The sequence below is a fragment of the Lepidochelys olivacea genome (genome assembly GCF_965140295.1).
Source record: "Lepidochelys olivacea isolate rLepOli2 genome assembly, chromosome: 7".
Lineage (NCBI taxonomy): Eukaryota > Metazoa > Chordata > Testudines > Cheloniidae > Lepidochelys > Lepidochelys olivacea.
This window is the reverse complement of record NC_140417.1, coordinates 34,238,173-34,259,223: the sequence shown is the minus strand read 5'-3', so window position 1 is coordinate 34,259,223 and position 21,051 is coordinate 34,238,173. Positions and strand designations below refer to the sequence as shown.

The window sequence follows — 21,051 nt, the reverse complement described above, 5'->3', positions numbered from 1 at the left end:
CCTGTAATCAACAAGAACAAAGGTCCTTTCCCAGGTTCTGCACCTCCATGTTCGCAGCACATGTGGGTAAGGCAGCTATCAGTCCCAGCAGCCAAGGGGACTTCTCTCTGGTCCCTGCCATTCTGACTCCTCCATGGGACAGTTGGTTTCAAGAAATAGTCTTTTATTAATCCCTCCCTATCATCAGGGATTCCAGGTCCACTAGCTGCCAGGTAGAAGAAGACTTGCTATGGAATACACTCAACTATATAAGTGGCAGTCACAGATTTTTGCACCATAACTAAGAAAAGTCCTCTCTTATAATACAAATAATGAAACAAACATATGGAGACAACTAGGATGATGTCAGTCGAATCCAACCAAAACAGATTAGTCATTTATTGGTAAATTCTGTTTTTCATCATAAGCAACCCGGATTCTCTAGTCTTAAAATTAAACTGTGGGTACTTTTCTTAACCACCACAACTATCAAAGCTAATAGAAACCATAGCTTTCTGTAATAAACATTCTGTGTTATTTTAAACCCCACATTACAAGGGAAAGTGACATATTTCAGTTGTATCTATATATTTTATGGAGTTTTCAATATATCCATTCTCATTATAGAAATGTAAGCCCTGCAAATAAAAGCCAAAAGGTAATTAAAATGGAAACATTATTTCCATAAACTGACACTGAAAATATCCATTAAATAAATTTGTTAGTCTAACACAGCTCCTACTTTGAAACTCAGCTATATTATTATACTATCCAGCCTTAGCAGAGAAAGACTCAAGCAACTCCCATAACCCCCCCACAAACCCTAGATTTTTTTTTTTCATTTGGCTTGCAGTTCACTACCCAGTGATTGTAGAGTGAGGTATAGGAAAGGATGACCCCTTATTTAGGGCATATGCACTACTGTTCTTCTCCCCTTTAGTCATGCAATCAGGCAAATAACATTTCATCACCCCTACAGCCAAGATTTACATTCATTTTAATCCAAAATGGCCAAAAATGATCACACTGGCCAGGTGGGAGTTGCCCATGCAAATGAGGACTCTGCTCACTCAATAGATGGTGAAGGGGGCTCCTTTTCTCTAAAGCCCTATCCAGATTTACATATGTCCATGGAGAGCCTAGAGCTGGGCTAGCAGAGAGGCTGAGGGTCAGGATTGAGGGGCATCGGCAGAGATGTTTGGAGGTGGTGAGGAGCCCAGGGCTAGGAGAGCGGGGGGGGGGGGGCTGTGGGTTGAGATAAAGGGGCATTGGCAGAGTTGTGGGGGAGAGACCAAGGCTAGACTACTGCAGGAGGTGTGGGTCGGTATTGAGGGCCATAAGCAAAGTTGTGTCTTGGGGGAGCCCAGGGCAGGGATAACCAGGGGAAATGCAGATCAGTCTTGAGGGGCATCAGCAGAGGTCTCTATATGTGGCAAGCAGGTAAGTCCAGGGCTGGGTGAGCAAGTAACAGTGGGTCAAGATTTAGGGGCATTGGTAAATCGGTGTGGTTGGTGAGCCCAGGGTTGGGATGTCTGGGGGATTGTAGGATGATTGAGGTGCATTGAGGTTGGAACAGGGGGTGCTGGTTGGTCTCGTCAGGTTTGAATTGGGAGGCCGATGTTTTGTCCAGTCAAGAATTGAGGGTGGTGGTGGGGTTTCTCCAGGATGTAATTAGGGGAGATGAACCTCACGAATTAGGAATGTGCACCCCATGAGCCAAAATACACCCATTCTAGTTCCTTCCCTGTGCCTTCACTGGGGCTTTAAACCATGCTCTCCCCTCATCAGATAGGGGAGGGATTCACTGGGAGTTTCACTCTCCCCTTGTACTCCCTACCCGGGGAAGTTGCTTTGGATCTCCTGCCACCAGACCCTTCCAGCGTCTGATGTGGATTTGCTGGAGGATTTGCCCATCCTGGGTTGGGAGTGGTCACTGAGTGTTGTTATCCTCTCCTCCCTATGTAGGAGTGATTCCAGTTGTGTCCAGGAGGCTGGGGACCAGAAGGGAAAGGAGCATGGCATCAGGCCTGTTCCACTTGTGTCTGCAGGATGGGACAGCTATAGTGGCTGTGTCTGGCAGGGGGTAAATGGGCTATAGGTGGGGATCAGAGAAGGCAAAAGCAGGGGAGCCAGGTGTATCAGCTAGAGCACCCGTGTCCAAAGGAGGTGAGGCAGAGGAGGGAAAGGAGTCCAGGTAGGGTCCGTTCCAGCTGCATCCAGGGGATGGGAGCAGAGAGCTAGGCACTGGGAAGCTTTTGCACATGTCTTGGGGGATAGGGGAGAGGTACAGCTGGAGCATTTTAACCCCCACCCCCTACAACAGCAAAGCGACAGAGGAGCAAGGTTAATAAACAGTTTATTTGCATTTTACAAGATCAATCTTCTTACATTCTCAATTCATTTGCCATTAAAGTGCTGAAAGATTTTTTTTAAATCAAGATACATTTGTTAACAGAAATTATAACAAATATCAGAAAAGTGGCAGTCACAGATTTTTGCACCATAACTAAGAAAAGTCCTCTCTTATAATACAAATAATGAAACAAACATATGGAGACAACTAAGATGGTGTCAGTCAAATCCAACCAAAACAGGTTAGTCATTTATTGGTAAATTCTGTTTTTCATCATAAGCAACCAGGATTCGCTAGTCTTAAATTAAACTGGGGTACTTTTCTTACCACCACAACTATCAAAGCTAATAGAAACCATAACTTTCTGTGATAAACACTCCGTGTCATTTTAAACCCCACATTACAAGGGAAAGTGACATATTTCAGTTGTATCTATATATTTTACAGTGTTTTCAATATATCCATTCTCATTATAGAAATGTAAGCCCTGCAAATAAAAGCCAAAGGGTAATTAAAATGGAAACATTATTTCCATAAACCGACACTGAAAATATCCAGTAAAATGAAAAGGATATCAAAATAGCTTGCTAGTAAACTTAAGCTCTCAGCATTTAATGCGCAAACCAAAGTCATGAACACAAAACTTTAAAATACATCAGATGAACTGTGGTTCAGCTCCAAGGTCACTTGCTTTTAAACTCTCCTCTCTTTTGGGTAGGCAACATGAAGTCTAACATTTCCCTAGGTGCCACTCATTTTATTGCTGACGTTGAAGATATTTCAAGCTATGAAATTTATATACAAACGCACAGAAGGTGTATATATACACACAGACATATTTACACGGACGCTTTACTCTTTCTTTTTGGCAACGGTCAGTTCTACTGCTGGCACTCGGAACCCCCCCTTTGTCCCGCTGTCATTACTCGAAGAGGAAGACAGGCGGGATTTCTTGGACGTTAACGAGACCCCACTCCCTGGCATCTTTCCTGCTTCATCGTCACTTCCAGTTACCTCATAAGAACCTTTATTTTTTGACCCTATCCCTCCAAATGTTCCAAATTTCATCTTGGCCTGCTTTTCTTTCTCTGCTCCTGAGCTGCACTCAAACTCCAAGGTGCCAGTGGGCGTTGACTGGGAGGAATGTTCATCGCTAAAGGAAGATGACCGATGACGTGGCTTTTTGCTTTTAAATAACGAAAACTTCCCTTTAGGTGAAGTGGCAGCAGCCTCTCCTCCCCCCAGTTCACCCTCCATAGAACCTAGACTTGCCTTGGAACTTTTCAAATCTCCTTTAGATCCTGACATGGACACGGAGGCTTCTGGTGAGCCAACACTGGCGCCTTTGCCTTTAGGTTTTGAAAAATTAAACTTTGGCATCTTAATTTTAGATTTCTTAAGTTTGACATCTGGCTCTTCAAACTCAGCCTCCACCGCACCAGCATGGATACTGGCATCTGGCTGAGGAAAGTTAACATCAACCCCTACTTCTCTTCCTGTTACCTCATGTCCTGAAGACACAAATTTAGGCAATTTCATCCTGGGGAATGTCACTTTTCCTGATGCACTTCCTAAGTTACTTTGTGGAATATTCATATCTATGCCAGGACCTTTGATTCCTACCTTGGGACCTTTCAGACTACCCTCTATCTTTGGTCCAGAAACATGAAGACCCCCTGCAACATTTGGCACATTCATTTCTACATCAAAACCAGAAGATGAAAGCTGTGGACCTTTGAATTCACCACCTGAATGCTGAATGCCCAAGTGTGGTGCCCCAATATTTACATCAGGAGCTTTCATGTCTCCAGAAATGCCAAAACCTCCTTTGATTTTAGGCTCTTTCAAATTTACATCAAAATCTGACCCAGAAACTTTTGGTGCTGATACACTGAAGGCAGGACCTGTTAAACTAACATCAGGAGCATCAGCAGCAATACCCACCCCAGAAACCTTCATGCCTTGGGAACCTGAAATGTCACATTTGGGCAGTTTAACTGACGGTATTTGAATATTTCCACTTGAACTTTTGATGCTGATATCTGGTGCTTCTACTCCAACTTTTGGGCCTTTAGCATCACCAGCAATATTAACATCACCCTTTAGGTTTGGTCCTTTTAAGTTAAAGTCAATGTCAGGTGCAGAGATTTTTGGAGCTGAAACTTTAAGTGGTTGCATTTTAAATGTAGGACCTTTCAATTCTCCATCAATCCCTGAGCCAGTAAGGTCTCCTTTAATTTGTGGTCCTTCAATATTAACACCCATGTCAGACCCCTCAACATGAGGAGTAGAAATGCCAAATTGGGGGAGCTTCATTGAAGGAAGTTTAATTGCACCTCCTGGACCTTCCAAGTTAACATCCGGTGCATCTACAGCCACCTTTGGGTATTTAATGCCACCAGAAAGATCAAGATCTCCTTTTAAGTTTGGTCCTTTCAAATTTACATCAAAATCTGGGGCAGAAATACCTACTGATGGCATTTTCACTGTAGGCCCTTTAATATCAAGATCGGGGGCACCGAGATGTACATCCATGCCTGGCACTTTCATGCCCCCGTCAATTTGCGGGGCAGAAAATCCAGTGTCCCCTTTCATGTTCAGATCTGCTTGAGGTCCCTCCAAAGTTGGAGATTTAAACTTGGGCATTTTAAGCTTTCCTCCAAAGCCTTTCATATCAATATCTGGTGCATGTATGTCCACCTTTGGACCTTTAAGGTCACTAGAAACATCCAGGTCTCCTTTTAGTTTTGGTCCTTTCACGTTTACATCAAAATCAGGTCCAGAGACTTGGGGCATTGAAAGGTTTACTGATGGCATAGTCACCTTAGGTCCCTTCAGTTTTGCATCTAGTCCTTCAGCTGCAGGAACACTCACACCTCCTTCAATACTCGGAACTGAAACATCCACACTTGCCGAGGGGAGCTGCACATCAGCTCCTTCTAAATTCAGACCTGGTTTCCCTATCTTGGGCAGTGAGAACTTGGGAAATTTTAGTTTTCCTTCTGGACCTTCCAGTTCTGCTGTGGGAAGACTGACATCACCTTTTACTTTTGGTCCTTTCAAGTTAATATCAAGATCAGATGCAGAGAATGAAGGAGCAGAAATGTCCACCGAAGGCAGATTCACTGTAGGTCCTTTAAGTTTCATGTCAGGGGCATTAATGTTTGCGTCAGTACCTGGGATTCTCAGATCACCTTCCATTTTTGGACCAGCTATATCAATATTTCCACTTGGAAGTTTGACCTTAGGTTTCTTAAGATTGATATCAGGACCTCTAATGTTAACATCAGGGAGATTCGCGCTGATACTTGGGGCTGTAACGTCAAGACCTGGTGACTTTATATCACCTTTGATACCTGGTGTGGAAACCTCCAAATCAGGTGCTTTAAATTCTCCTTCCATTTTAGGAGCTGTCACAGAAGCATCAGCTTTGAACTTAGGTGATTTAATATCAAACTCAACATCTGGAAAAGAGATTTTCCCAAACATTGGTTTCTTTCCTTTGGGGGATTTGACATTAATATCTCCTTTTATTGTTGCCTCTGGGCCAGTTACATTCAGATCTAAATCAGGAGATTTCAAATTTGCATCAATCTCACCACTGGGTAGATTCATATCAAATCCACCCTTCTTTCCTTTAATTTTAGGGCCACTCATATGAAGTTTAGGCATTTTAAATTTGCTTTTCTTTCCTTTGCCAGAAATGCCAATATCAGGAGACTCCACATTCAGTTCACCTTCCGGGACAGCAATATCCACTTCAGGAGATTTGATTTCTGCCTTAGGACTTTTAATTCCAAACCCAAATTTTGGTTTCTTAAATTTGGGAAGTTTAACATTTCCCTCAAGGCCCTCAGTGGTCACATCTGCACACTCAACATCAAGCTCAGGACTTCTAATCCCAAATTCTGGGCCTTTGATATCAACTTCAGGACCTTTTAGATTACCCTCAATCTTGGGAACAGAAACATCAAAGTCCCCCTTCATTTTATGACCTTTCAAATTTACGTCAATGTCTGGCATTGAGATTTTGGGTGTCTTAAAATGCATCTCAGGCATCTTAAATTTTGGCCCTTTCAGTTTTCCTTCGGGACCTTCAATGTCCAAATCAGGAGCGCCAATATCTATATTAGGACCTGAAATATCAATCTCTCCCTTTGGAAGACTTACATCCACATCTGGGCCTTCCCCTTGGAACTCAGGCGTACTGAATTTAGGCAGCTTCATTTTGGGTAACTTCAGTTTTCCTTCAGGGCCATGAATATTGATGTCTGGTGCATCAATGTCCACTTTGGGACCTTTGATATCAAATTCAGGACCTTTCAAATCACCCTCTATTTTTGGACCAGAAAGATCTAGGTCTCCTTTCAGTTTAGGTGCCTTTAGATTCAGGTCTACATCTGGCATGGAGATTTTGGGTGCTTTAATGTGCATTTCTGGCATCTTAAAGTTAGGACCTTTCAGTTTTCCTTCTGGACCTTCAATGTCAAGATCAGGAACATCAACAGACATTTTGGGGGATTTAATGTCTATCTCTGGACCTTTTAAATCACCTTCTATCTTAGGGACAGAAACATCCATGTCTCCTTTAATTTTAGGGCCTTTTAAATTTAAATCAATGTCTGGCATGGAGATTTTAGGTGCCTTGATGTGCATTTCAGGCATCTTAAATTTGGGACCTTTCAATTTTCCTTCAGGCCCTTCAATATCCAAATTGGGGGCATCAATGTCTATCTTAGGACCCGAAATATCAACCCCTCCTTCTGGGAGATTTACATCCACATCTGGGCCTTCCCCTTTGAACCCAGGCATGCTGAATTTAGGAAATTTCATTTGGGGCATTTTCAGTTTTCCTTCTGGGCCATGAATATCAATGTCTGGGGCATCAATGTTCACTTTGGGACCTTTGATATCAAATTCAGGACCTTTCAAATCCCCTTCCAACTTAGGTTCAGAAACATCTAGATCTCCTTTCAGCTTAGGGCCCTTAAGGTTCAAGTCCACATCCAATTTAGGGCCTCTGATATCAACCTCAGGCCCCTTCAAATCCCCTTCTAGTTTTGGAACAGAAACATCCACATCCCCCTTCACTTTAGGGCCTTTCAAATTAAAGTCAATGTCTGGCATGGAGATTTTAGGTGCTTTAAAATGCATGTCAGGCATCTTAAATTTGGGGCCTTTCCATTTCCCATCAGGGCCTTCAATCTCCACATCAGGGGCATCTATGTCCAATTTAGGGCCTCTGATATCAACCTCAGGCCCCTTCAAATCCCCTTCTAGTTTTGGAACAGAAACATCCACATCCCCCTTCACTTTAGGACCTTTCAAATTAAAGTCGATGCCTGGCATGGATATTTTAGGTGCTTTAAAATGCATGTCGGGCATCATAAATTTGGGGCCTTTCCATTTCCCATCTGGACCTTCAATTTCCACATCAGGGGCATCTATGTCCATTTTGGGACCTTTGATATCAAACTCAGGCCCTTTCAAATCCCCTTCTAATTTTGGAACAGAAACATCCACATCCCCCTTCAATTTAGGACCTTTCAAATTCAAATCAATGTCTGGCATGGAGATTTTAGGTGCTTTGAAATGCATCTCAGGCATCTTAAATTTAGGACCTTTCAGCTTTCCCTCTGGACCATCAATGTCAAGATCTGGAGCATCTATGTCCAATTTGGGACCTTTAATATCAACTTCTGGGCCTTTCATATCACCTTCAAAATCTGGTACAGAAACATCCACATCCACATCCCCCTTCACTTTAGGGCCTCTCAGGTTCAAATCAAAGTCTGGCACGGAGATTTTAGGCACTTTAAAATGCATGTCGGGCACTTTAAATTTGGGGCCTTTCCATTTTCCCTCTGGGCCTTCAATCTCCACATCAGGGGCATCTATGTCCAGTTTAGGGCCTTTGATATCGACTTCTGGGCCTTTCAAATCCCCTTCTAATTTTGGAACAGAAACATCCACATCGCCCTTCAATTTAGGGCTTTTCAATTTCAAATCAAAATCTGGCATGGAGATTTTAGGGGCCTTAATATTCATTTCAGGCATCTTAAATTTTGGACCTTTCCATTTTCCTTCTGGTCCTTCAATCTCCACATCAGGAGCATCAATGTCTATTTTAGGTCCTGAAATATCAATCTCCCCCTTTGGAAGGCTTACATCCACATCTGGTCCCTCTCCTTTGAACCCAGGCATTCCAAATTTGGGCATTTTGAATTTAGGCATTTTGAGTTTACCCTCTGGGCCGTGAATATCTGCGTTTGGTACACCAATGTCCACTTTGGGACTTCTGATATCAATTTCAGGCCCCTTCAAATCGCCTTCCAGCTTAGGGCCAGAAACATCTATGTCTCCCTTCAGTTTAGGGCTCTTGAGGTTAAAATCAATGTCAGGCATTGAGACTTTCGGTGCCTTGATATTCATTTCAGGCATCTTAAATTTGGGGCCTTTCCATTTTCCTTCAGGACCTTCAATCTCCACATCAGGGGCATCTATGTCCACTTTGGGACCTTTCGTATCAAACTCAGGCCCTTTCAAATCCCCTTCTAGCTTTGGTACAGAAACATCCATATCCCCCTTCAATTTAGGACCTTTCAAATTCAAATCAATGTCTGGCATGGAGATTTTAGGAACATTGAAATGCATTTCAGGCATCTTAAATTTGGGGCCTTTCAGTTTTCCATCAGGACCTTCAATTTCCAAATCTGGAGCATCAATGTCTATCTTGGGACCTGAAACATCCACCTCCCCTTTCGGAAGTTTTACATCCACATCTGGTGCCTCTCCTTTGAGCCCAGGTGTGCCAAATTTAGGCATTTTCAATTTGGGCATTTTGAGTTTACCCTCTGGGCCGTGAATATCAACATCTGGTACACTGAAGTCTATTTGGGGGCTTTTGATGTCAACTTCAGGCCCTTTTAAATCCCCTTCTAACTTTGGGCCAGAAACATCTAGGTCTCCTTTCAGTTTAGGCCCTTTCAGATTTAACTCCACATCTGGCATTGACACTTTAGGTGATGAAATACTTAGGAAAGGCATTTTAAATTTAGATCCTTTTGCTTTCCCCTGAATATCCACATCTGGAGCACTCACATCCACCTTTGGTCCAGAAATATCAATATCAGATTTCTTAAGTTTCACATCCACATCAGGGGTTTGAACTTTAGGGCCGGAAAAACTGAATTTAGGAAGTTTAAATCTTGATTTTTTTGTCTTTCCTTCTATATCAACTTTTGGAGCGTCAAGATCAATATCTGGTCCTTTCACTTCAACTTTGGGAGCTATCACATCGCCCCCTACTTTGGGAAGAGAAACATCCACATCTCCCTTCAGTTTAGGACCCATCAAATTTAAATCAATATCTGGCATGGATATTTTAGGAACGTTAAAATGCATTTCAGGCTTCTTAAATTTAGGACCTTTCCATTTTCCTTCTGGTCCTTCAATATCCAAATCAGGAGCATCAATGTCTACTTTTGGACCTGAGAGATCAATCTCCCCTTTTGGAAGGCTTACATCCACGTCTGGTCCCTCCCCTTTGAACCCAGGCATGCCAAACTTGGGCATTTTGAATTTAGGCATTTTGAGTTTACCCTCTGGGCCATGAAGATCCACATCTGGTGCATCAAGGTCAATTTTAGGGCCTTTGATATCAAACTCAGGCCCCTTCAAATCACCCTCAATCTTTGGAACAGACACATCCACATCTCCCTTCATGTTAGGGCCTTTCAAGTGTAAATCAACATCTGGCATGGAGATTTTGGGTGCCTTGATGTGCATTTCAGGCATCTTAAATTTAGGACCTTTCCATTTCCCATCTGGCCCTTCAATTTCCAAATCAGGAGCATCAATGCCTACTTTTGGACCTGAGAGATCAATCTCCCCTTTTGGAAGGCTTACGTCCATGTCTGGTGCCTCTCCTTTGAACCCTGGCATTCCAAACTTGGGCATTTTGAATTTAGGCATTTTGAGTTTACCCTCTGGGCCATGAAGATCCACATCTGGTGCATCCAGGTCAACTTTCGGGCCTTTGATATCAAACTCAGGCCCCTTCAAATCACCCTCAATCTTTGGAACAGACACATCCACATCTCCTTTCACTTTAGGACCTTTTAGGTGTAAATCAACATCTGGCATGGAGATTTTGGGTGCCTTGATGTGCATTTCAGGCATCTTAAATTTAGGACCTTTCCATTTCCCATCTGGCCCTTCAATTTCCAAATCAGGAGCATCAATGTCTACTTTTGGACCTGAGAGATCAATCTCCCCTTTTGGAAGGCTTACATCCATGTCTGGTGCCTCTCCTTTGAACCCTGGCATTCCAAACTTGGGCATTTTGAATTTAGGCATTTTGAGTTTACCCTCTGGGCCATGAAGATCCACATCTGGTGCATCCAGGTCAACTTTCGGGCCTTTGATATCAAACTCAGGCCCCTTCAAATCACCCTCAATCTTTGGAACAGACACATCCACATCTCCCTTCACTTTAGGGCCTTTCAGGTGTAAATCAACATCTGGCATGGAGATTTTGGGTGCCTTGATGTGCATCTCAGGCATCTTAAATTTAGGACCTTTCCATTTCCCATCAGGGCCTTCAATCTCCACATCAGGGGCATCTATGTCCAATTTAGGGCCTCCGATATCAACCTCAGGCCCTTTCAAATCCCCTTCTAGCTTTGGTACAGAAACATCCACATCACCCTTCACTTTAGGGCCTTTCAAATTAAAGTCAATGTCTGGCATGGAGATTTTAGGTGCTTTAAAATGCATGTCGGGCATCTTAAATTTGGGGCCTTTCCATTTCCCATCTGGACCTTCAAACTCCACATCAGGGGCATCTATGTCCACTTTGGGACCTTTGATATCAAACTCAGGCCCTTTCAAATCCCCTTCTAGCTTTGGTACAGAAACATCCACATCCCCCTTCAATTTAGGACCTTTCAAATTCAAATCAATGTCTGGCATGGAGATTTTAGGAACATTGAAATGCATTTCAGGCATCTTAAATTTGGGACCTTTCAGTTTTCCCTCTGGACGTTCAATGTTCAAGTCTGGGGCATCTATGTCTACCTTGGGCCCAGAAATATCCACCTCCCCCTTTGGAAGTTTTATATCCACATCAGGGCCCTCCCCTTTGAATCCAGGCATGCCAAATTTGGGCATTTTGAATTTAGGCATTTTGAGTTTACCCTCTGGGCCATGAAGATCCACGTCTGGTGCATCAAGGTCAATTTTAGGGCCTTTGATATCAAACTCAGGCCCCTTCAAATCACCCTCAATCTTTGGAACAGACACATCCACATCTCCCTTCACGTTAGGGCCTTTCAAGTGTAAATCAACATCTGGCATGGAGATTTTGGGTGCCTTGATGTGCATTTCAGGCATCTTAAATTTAGGACCTTTCCATTTCCCATCTGGCCCTTCAATTTCCAAATCAGGAGCATCAATGTCTACTTTTGGACCTGAGAGATCAATCTCCCCTTTTGGAAGGCTTACATCCATGTCTGGTGCCTCTCCTTTGAACCCCGGCATTCCAAACTTGGGCATTTTGAATTTAGGCATTTTGAGTTTACCCTCTGGGCCATGAAGATTCACATCTGGTGCATCAAGATCAACTTTGGGGCCTTTGATATCAAACTCAGGCCCCTTCAATTCACCCTCAATCTTTGGAACAGACACATCCACATCTCCCTTCACTTTAGGGCCTTTCAAGTGTAAATCAACATCTGGCATGGAGATTTTGGGTGCCTTGATGTGCATTTCAGGCATCTTAAATTTAGGACCTTTCCATTTCCCATCTGGCCCTTCAATTTCCAAATCAGGAGCATCAATGTCTACTTTTGGACCTGAGAGATCAATCTCCCCTTTTGGAAGGCTTACATCCACATCTGGTGCCTGCCCTTTGAACCCTGGCATTCCAAACTTGGGCATTTTGAATTTAGGCATTTTGAGTTTACCCTCTGGGCCATGAAGATCCACATCTGGTGCACCAAGGTCAACTTTGGGGCCTTTGATATCAAACTCAGGCCCCTTCAATTCACCCTCAATCTTTGGAACAGACACATCCACATCTCCCTTCACTTTAGGGCCTTTCAAGTGTAAATCAACATCTGGAATGGAGATTTTGGGTGCCTTGATGTGCATTTCAGGCATCTTAAATTTAGGACCTTTCCATTTTCCTTCTGGTCCTTCAATATCCAAATCAGGAGCATCAATGTCTACTTTTGGACCTGAGAGATCAATTTCCCCTTTTGGAAGGCTTACATCCACGTCTGGTCCCTCCCCTTTGAACCCAGGCATGCCAAATTTGGGCATTTTGAATTTAGGCATTTTGAGTTTACCCTCTGGGCCATGAAGATCCACATCTGGTGCATCAAGGTCAACTTTGGGACCTTTGATATCAAACTCAGGCCCCTTCAAATCACCCTCGATCTTTGGAACAGACACATCCACATCTCCCTTAACTTTAGGACCTTTCAAGTGTAAATCAACATCTGGCATGGAGATTTTAGGTGCCTTGATGTGCATCTCAGGCATCTTAAATTTAGGACCTTTCCATTTCCCATCAGGGCCTTCAATCTCCACATCAGGGGCATCTATGTCCAATTTAGGGCCTCTGATATCAACCTCAGGCCCCTTCAAATCTCCTTCTAGTTTTGGAACAGAGACATCCACATCACCCTTCACTTTAGGGCCTCTCAAATTAAAGTTAATGTCTGGCATGGAGATTTTAGGTGCTTTAAAATGCATGTCGGGCATCTTAAATTTGGGGCCTTTCCATTTCCCATCTGGACCTTCAATCTCCACATCAGGGGCATCTATGTCCACTTTGGGACCTTTGATATCAAACTCAGGCCCTTTCAAATCCCCTTCTAGCTTTGGTACAGAAACGTCCACATCCCCCTTCAATTTAGGACCTTTCAAATTCAAATCAATGTCCGGCATGGAGATTTTAGGAACATTGAAATGCATATCAGGCATCTTAAATTTGGGACCTTTCAGCTTTCCCTCTGGACCTTCAATGTTCAAATCTGGGGCATCTATGTCTACCTTGGGCCCAGAAATATCTACCTCCCCCTTTGGAAGTTTTATATCCACATCAGGGCCCTCCCCTTTGAATCCAGGCATGCCAAATTTGGGCATTTTGAATTTAGGCATTTTGAGTTTACCCTCTGGGCCATGAAGATCCACGTCTGGTGCATCAAGGTCAATTTTGGGGCCTTTGATATCAAACTCAGGCCCCTTCAAATCACCCTCGATCTTTGGAACAGACACATCCACATCTCCCTTCATGTTAGGGCCTTTCAAGTGTAAATCAACATCTGGCATGGAGATTTTGGGTGCCTTGATGTGCATTTCAGGCATCTTAAATTTAGGACCTTTTAGGTGTCCTTCTGGCCCTTCAATATCCAAATCAGGAGCATTAATGTCTACTTTTGGACCTGAGAGATCAATCTCCCCTTTTGGAAGGCTTACATCCACGTCTGGTCCCTCCCCTTTGAACCCAGGCATGCCAAATTTGGGCATTTTGAATTTAGGCATTTTGAGTTTACCCTCTGGGCCATGAAGATCCACGTCTGGTGCATCAAGGTCAATTTTAGGGCCTTTGATATCAAACTCAGGCCCCTTCAAATCACCCTCGATCTTTGGAACAGACACATCCACATCTGCCTTCACTTTAGGGCCTTTCAAGTGTAAATCAACATCTGGCATGGAGATTTTGGGTGCCTTGATGTGCATTTCAGGCATCTTAAATTTAGGACCTTTCCATTTCCCATCTGGCCCTTCAATTTCCAAATCAGGAGCATCAATGTCTACTTTTGGACCTGAGAGATCAATCTCCCCTTTTGGAAGGCTTACATCCATGTCTGGTGCCTCTCCTTTGAACCCTGGCATTCCAAACTTGGGCATTTTGAATTTAGGCATTTTGAGTTTACCCTCTGGGCCATGAAGATCCACGTCTGGTGCATCTAGGTCAACTTTAGGGCCTTTGATATCAAACTCAGGCCCCTTCAATTCACCCTCAATCTTTGGAACAGACACATCCACATCTCCCTTCACTTTAGGGCCTTTCAAGTGTAAATCAACATCTGGCATGGAGATTTTGGGTGCCTTGATGTGCATTTCAGGCATCTTAAATTTAGGACCTTTCCATTTCCCATCTGGCCCTTCAATTTCCAAATCAGGAGCATCAATGTCTACTTTTGGACCTGAGAGATCAATCTCCCCTTTTGGAAGGCTTACATCCACATCTGGTCCCTCCCCTTTGAACCCAGGCATTCCAAACTTGGGCATTTTGAATTTAGGCATTTTGAGTTTACCCTCTGGGCCATGAAGATCCACGTCTGGTGCATCAAGGTCAATTTTAGGGCCTTTGATATCAAACTCAGGACCTTTCAAATCACCCTCAATCTTTGGAACGGACATATCCACATCTCCCTTCACTTTAGGGCCTTTCAGGTTCAAATCAATATCTGGTATGGAGATTTTAGGTGCCTTGACGTGCATTTCAGGCATCTTAAATTTGGGACCTTTCAGCTTTCCCTCTGGACCTTCAGTGTTTAAATCTGGGGCATCTATGTCCACCTTGGGCCCAGAAATATCCACCTCCCCCTTTGGAAGTTTTACATCCACATCAGGGTCTTCCCCTTTGAAACCAGGCACACCAAATTTGGGCATTTTGAATTTAGGCATTTTGAGTTTACCCTCTGAGCCGTGAACATCCACATCTGGTGCCTCAATGTCAACTTTGGGGCCTTGGAGATGAAATTCAGGACCTTTCAAGTCACCTTCTAGCTTTGGAACAGAAACATCCACATCTCCCTTCATTTTGGGACCTTTCACATTCAAATCAATGTCTGGCATGGAGATTTTGGGTGCCTTGATGTGCATTTCCGGCATCTTGAATTTGGGACCTTTCAGCCTTCCTTCAGGACCTTCAATATCCAACTCCGGAGCATCAATGTCTATTCTGGGACCAGAAATATCCATTTCCCCTTTTGGAAGCTTCACATCCACGTCTGGTCCCTCTCCTTTGAACCCAGGCATGCTGAATTTGGGCATCTTGAATTTGGGCATTCTGAATTTACCCTCTGGGCCATGAATATCCACATCTGGTGCATCAATATCAACCTTGGGGCCTTTGAAATCCAAATCAGGGCCTTTCAAATCTCCTGCTAGTTTAGGAGCGGAAATATCAGCTTCCCCTTTTATTTTAGGGGCTTTTAAATTCAGGTCTACATCAGGAACAGAGATTTTTGGGGCCTTGACATGCATTTCAGGCATTTTAAATTTGGGACCTTTCATTTTTCCTTCTGGCCTGTCAATGCTGATGTCAGATGCATCAATGTCCAATCTGGGGCCTTTCATATCAATCTCAGGTCCCTTCAAGTCACCTTCTATCTTTGGGACAGAAACATTCAAGTCTCCCTTCAGTTTGGGCCCTTTCAGATTTAAGTCCACATCTGGCATGGATATTTTTGATGGTGACATTTTCCAAGAAGGCATTGAGAATTTGGGCCCTTTCAGTTTTCCTTCAGGGCACTCAAGATCCATATCAGGTGCTTCAATGTCTAATTTTGGCCCTTTAATATCAATTTCAGGTCCTGTCAATTCACCTTCTATCTTTGGAACAGTAACATCCATCTCCCCCTTCATTTTTGGTGCCTTGAGATTCAGGTCTACATCTGGCATGGAGATTTTAGGTGCTTTAATATTCAGTTTAGGCATTTTAAATTTAGGTCCTTTCCATTTGCCTTCTGGGCCTTCAATGTCCAGCTCTGGAGCCTCTATATCTACTTTGGGAGCTGAAATATCAACCTCTCCCTTTGGTACGTGTACATCTATATCAGGTCCTTCAAGTTTAGGGCCTGACACATTAAATTGAGGCATCTTCATTTTGGGCATTTTCAGTTTTCCACCTGAACCCTGCAGCTCAATATCTGGTGCATTAATATCTATTGAGGGGGCTTTGATGTCAACATCAGGACCTTTCAAATCACCTTCTAGCTTTGGAATAGAAACATCCACGTCTCCTTTTAGTCTGGGACCTTTCAAATTTAGGTCAATATCTGGCATGGAGATTTTAGGAGTCTTGATGTGCATTTCAGGCATCTTAAATTTGGGACCTTTTATTTTTCCTTCTGGTCCTTCAATATCCAAACCTGGAGCATCAATATCCACTTTGGGACCGCAAATATCCACCTGTCCCTTAGGGAGTTTCACATCCATGTCAGAGCCCTGTCCTTTGAATCCAGGCATGCCGAACTTTGGAAACTTCATTTTTGGCATTTTCAGTTTGGCTTCTGGACATTCAAGGTCAACATCAGGAACATCAGCGTCAACTTTGGGGCCTTTAATGTCAATGCTGGGTCCTTTAAAATCACCTCCCATCTTTGGAACAGAAATATCCATCTCTCCTTTCAGTTTAGGTGCATTTAGATTCAGATCAACATCTGGCGTGGAGATTTTAGGGGCCTTGATATTCATTTTAGGCATCCTAAATTTGGGGCCTTTCAGTTTGCCTTCTGGACATTCCAAGTCCAAGTTAGGCACGTCAATATCCATTTGGGGACCTTCAATATCAATTTGGGGCCCCTTAACATCAATGCTGGGTCCTTTCAAATCACCTTCCATCTTTGGAACAGAGATATCCATATCTCCTTTCAATTTAGGTGCCTTCAAACCTAGGTCCACATCTGGCATGGAGACTTTGGGTGTCTGAATATTTAGCTCAGGCAGTTTAAACTTAGGACCTTTCACTTTACCTTCTGGCCCTTCAATGTCTACACTTGGGATATCAATGTCCACTTTGGGACCGGAAATACCCACATCCCCTTTTGGAAATGTTATATCCATGTCTGGTCTCTCCCCTTTCAGCCCAGGTACACCAAATTTAGGCATTTTCAGTTTAGGCATTTTCAGTTTACCATCTGGGCCGTGAATATCCACATCTGGTGCTTCAATGTCCACTTTGGGGCCTCTGATATCAATTTCAGGAGCTTTCAATTCCCCTTCCAGCTTTGGAACAGAAACATCCACATCTCCCTTCAGTTTAGGGCCTTTCAGATTCAAGTTGATGTCAGGCATGGAGATTTTAGGGGTCTTGATGTGCATTTCAGGCATCTTAAATTTGGGACCTTTCAGGTGTCCTTCAGGCCCTTCCATGTTCAAACCTGGAGCATCTATGTCTATCTTGGGACCAGAAATATCCACCTCTCCCTTTGGAAGTGCTATATCCACATCTGGTCCCTCCCCTTTCAGCCCAGGTACACCAAATTTAGGCATTTTCAGTTTAGGCATTTTCAGTTTACCCTCTGGGCCGTGAATATCCACATCTGGTGCATCAATGTCAACTTTGGGGCCTTTAAGATCAAATTCAGGACCTTTCAAATCACCTTGTGTCTTTGGAACAGCAACATCCACGTCTCCCTTCAGTTTAGAACCTTTCAAGTGTAAATCAACATCTGGCATGGAGATTTTGGGTGCCTTGATGTGCATTTCAGGCATCCTAAATTTGGGACCTTTCAGTTTTCCTTCTGGTCCTTCAATATCCAAATCAGGAGCATCAATGTCTACTTTAGGACCTGAGAGATCAATCTCCCCTTTCGGAAGGCTTACATCCACATCTGGTCCCTCCCCTTTGAACCCAGGGATTCCAAACTTGGGCATTTTGAATTTACCTTCTAGGCCATGAAGATCCACATCTGGTGCTTCAATGTCCACTTTGGGGCCTCTGATATCAATTTCAGGAGCTTTCAATTCCCCTTCCAGCTTTGGAACAGAAACATCCACATCTCCCTTCAGTTTAGGGCCTTTCAGATTCAAGTTGATGTCAGGCATGGAGATTTTAGGGGTCTTGATGTGCATTTCAGGCATCTTAAATTTGGGGCTTTTCAGGTGTCCTTCTGGCCCTTTGATGTCAATGTCAGGAGCATCTATATCTAGCTTGGGGCCTTTTATGTCAATCTGAGGTCCCTTCAAGTCACCTCCTATTTGTGGTTCAGAAACATCCATGTCTCCCTTCAGCTTAGGCCCTTTCAGATTTATACCCACATCCGGCATGGATACTTTTGATGGTGACATTTTCCAAGAAGGCACTGAGAACTTGGGCCCTTCCAACTGACCTTTAGGACTTTCAAGGTTAATGCCAGGAGCTTCAATGTCTAGTTTGGGGCCTTTAATGTCCACAGTGGGTCCTTTCAGATCCCCTTTGATCCTTGGCCCTGAAATACCACCATCTCCCTTCAGCTTGGGGGCATTTAGATTCATGTCCACATCTGGCACGGAGATTTTTGGTGTCTTGATGTGCATTTCAGGCATCTTCAATTTGGGACCTTTTAGTTCTCCCTTGGGTCCTTCAACGTCCAGTCCTGAAGCATCAATTTCTACCTTCGGACTGGAAATATCCACCTCCCCCTTTGGAAGTGTTACATCCACATCTGGTCCTTCCCCTTTCAGCCCAGGCACGCTGAATTTTGGCATTTTCAGTTTAGGCATTTTCAGTTTACCATCTGGGCCGTGAATATCCACATCTGGTGCTTCAATGTCCACTTTGGGGCCTTTAATGTCAATTCCAGGAGCTTTCAACTCCCCTTCCAGCTTTGGCACTGAAACATCCACATCTCCTTTCAGTTTAGGATCCTTCAGATTCAAGTCGATGTCTGGCATGGAGATTTTAGGAGTCTTTATGTGCATTTCAGGCATCTTAAATTTGGGACCTTTGAGGTGTCCTTCTGGCCCTTTGATGTCAATGTCACGAGCATCTATATCTAGCTTGGGGCCTTTTATGTCCACAGTGGGTCCTTTCAGATCCCCTTCGATCCTTGGCCCTGAAATACCCACATCTCCCTTCAGGCTAGGGCCTTTCAGACTCAGGTCCACATCTGACATAGTGATTTTTGGTGTCTGACTAATTAATTCAGGCTTCCTAAATTTGGGGACTTTCCATTCTCCTCCAATGTCTATATCTGGTGTGCTAATGTCTACCTTGGGGCCTGCAATAGCAACCTCCCCCTTAGGAAGTGTCACACCCATACCAGGGCCTTCCCCTTTGAAACCTGATGCAGTAAATTTAGGAAATTTCATTGAGGGCAATTTTATTTTTCCTTCACCACTTTGAATATCAACATCAGGAGCCGCAAGATCAGTCTTGGGATCCTTGACACCAACTTTGGGACCTTCTAGTGTTGGAGAGGACACTTCCACCACTCCCTTCAACTGAAGTCCTTTGAGAGCCATGTCCACATGTGGCTTTGCAACTTTAGCACCTTCCACTGAAGGCACTGTAAATTTCAGTTTTTCCTTTGGACCTTCCATATGAACAGATGGAGCTGTGATATCCAGGTGAGGAGCCTGTATCTTTGGCGCAGAAACGTCTACACCTGCCTGTGGTGCTCGAACATCAGTATCAGAAGCTGAAGGTGAGAAGCCAAATTTAGGCATCTTCATTACAGGCATTTTTATTTTTCCTGGGCTTTCAATGTTAATTCCTGGAGCTTTAATGTCCTGCATATCACCTTCAATGCTCGAAAGAGGAATGTCCACCCTTGGAATTTTTATATCACTTTGAATCTTAGGACCAGAAATATCAACTGAAGGACCCTTGATTTTTGAAAATGATACATCAACTTTGGGACCTTCCATATCACTTTTTATCTTGGAGCCTGAAATATCAAATTGTGGCAGTTTGCCTCCTGGAACTTCAGTTTTAACATCTATACCTGAAACACCCATTTTTCCATTTAATTTAGGGCCGGTAATGTGAATATTTGCATCCAGGTTTCCCCGCTGTCCGTTTGCATCGATTCTGGGCAAGCTGCTCTCTGGGCTTGTGACTCTAGTGCCAGAAACATTAACTGATTTGACAACGTCCACACCTGGAACTTGGATTTCTGCTGGTTTAAAGTCTGTCTGGGTTCTCAGGTGAGCGCCTGTGACTTGAGGTCCTGAGACATTTATCTCAGTGTCCACCTTGGGCTCTCTCATGTGCACGTCAGGGGCACCAAAGTCCAACCTTTTGGTGGATGATTCAACTGTTGGTCCAGAATATGAGATGCCACTAGGTCTACCTCTGATCCCCATACTGAAGTCTGTTGATCGGGTTGTTTTCCCAGACAAATCCACCTGTGGTATTTTGATAACAGTTTTCCCAGGTTCTTTTTCAATTTCTGTTGTTGTTATATGAGTGAGTTGATGGCTTGGAATCTTAACTTTAAATTCTGGGCTGCTGATGTCAATCTCTCTTGCTCCCTCATGTCCAGTGACATCTACGGTATAAGCTGTGACCTTTTTGGTGACGGTAATGGTTCTGCTTTCTGTGTGTTCAGCTTCTGCTGCATCTTCTGACTTCAGACGTGGTTTAATTTTCGTTGTGTATATTCTCCTGTACTCTTCGTCATCCCCACTCTGGAAATAAGAGACATTGGTTAACACCAGAGTGTCGTAAAGAGAGATTTGAAGGAGAAGGGGGAGACTGGCTAGTGCTGCAGTATGAAATAATCACTGGCCTTGACTCTCTCCTGAAGGGTTGCAATTTGCATCTCCTTCCTTCAGGGGGGCTGCTGTGACAGAAGGTCAAGTCACCCTGGGCCCTGCTGCTCTTTTCTACGGGCAGCTTTACATTCATAGGAGCTGCTGCCCCACAGAGATGCTGACTCAGCATACCTGGCCTGTCCCCATCCCAGACCATCTCTGCAGTGGCTGACTCCAGG

At 43.8% G+C, this 21,051-nt stretch overlaps 1 protein-coding gene across 1 annotated transcript in view; it reads right to left on the bottom strand.

Annotated features, from left to right (window-relative positions):
* Positions 1-2,318: 2,318 nt before the first annotated feature.
* Positions 2,319-21,051, bottom strand: part of AHNAK (AHNAK nucleoprotein) — a 36,480-nt gene continuing 17,747 nt past the window's right edge. Inside the window, exon 5 of the mRNA XM_084635381.1 lies at positions 2,319-20,746. Coding sequence (XP_084491507.1) covers positions 3,185-20,746 — 17,562 coding nt within the window. The 3' untranslated portion in view covers positions 2,319-3,184. The remainder of the gene's footprint in view (positions 20,747-21,051) is intronic.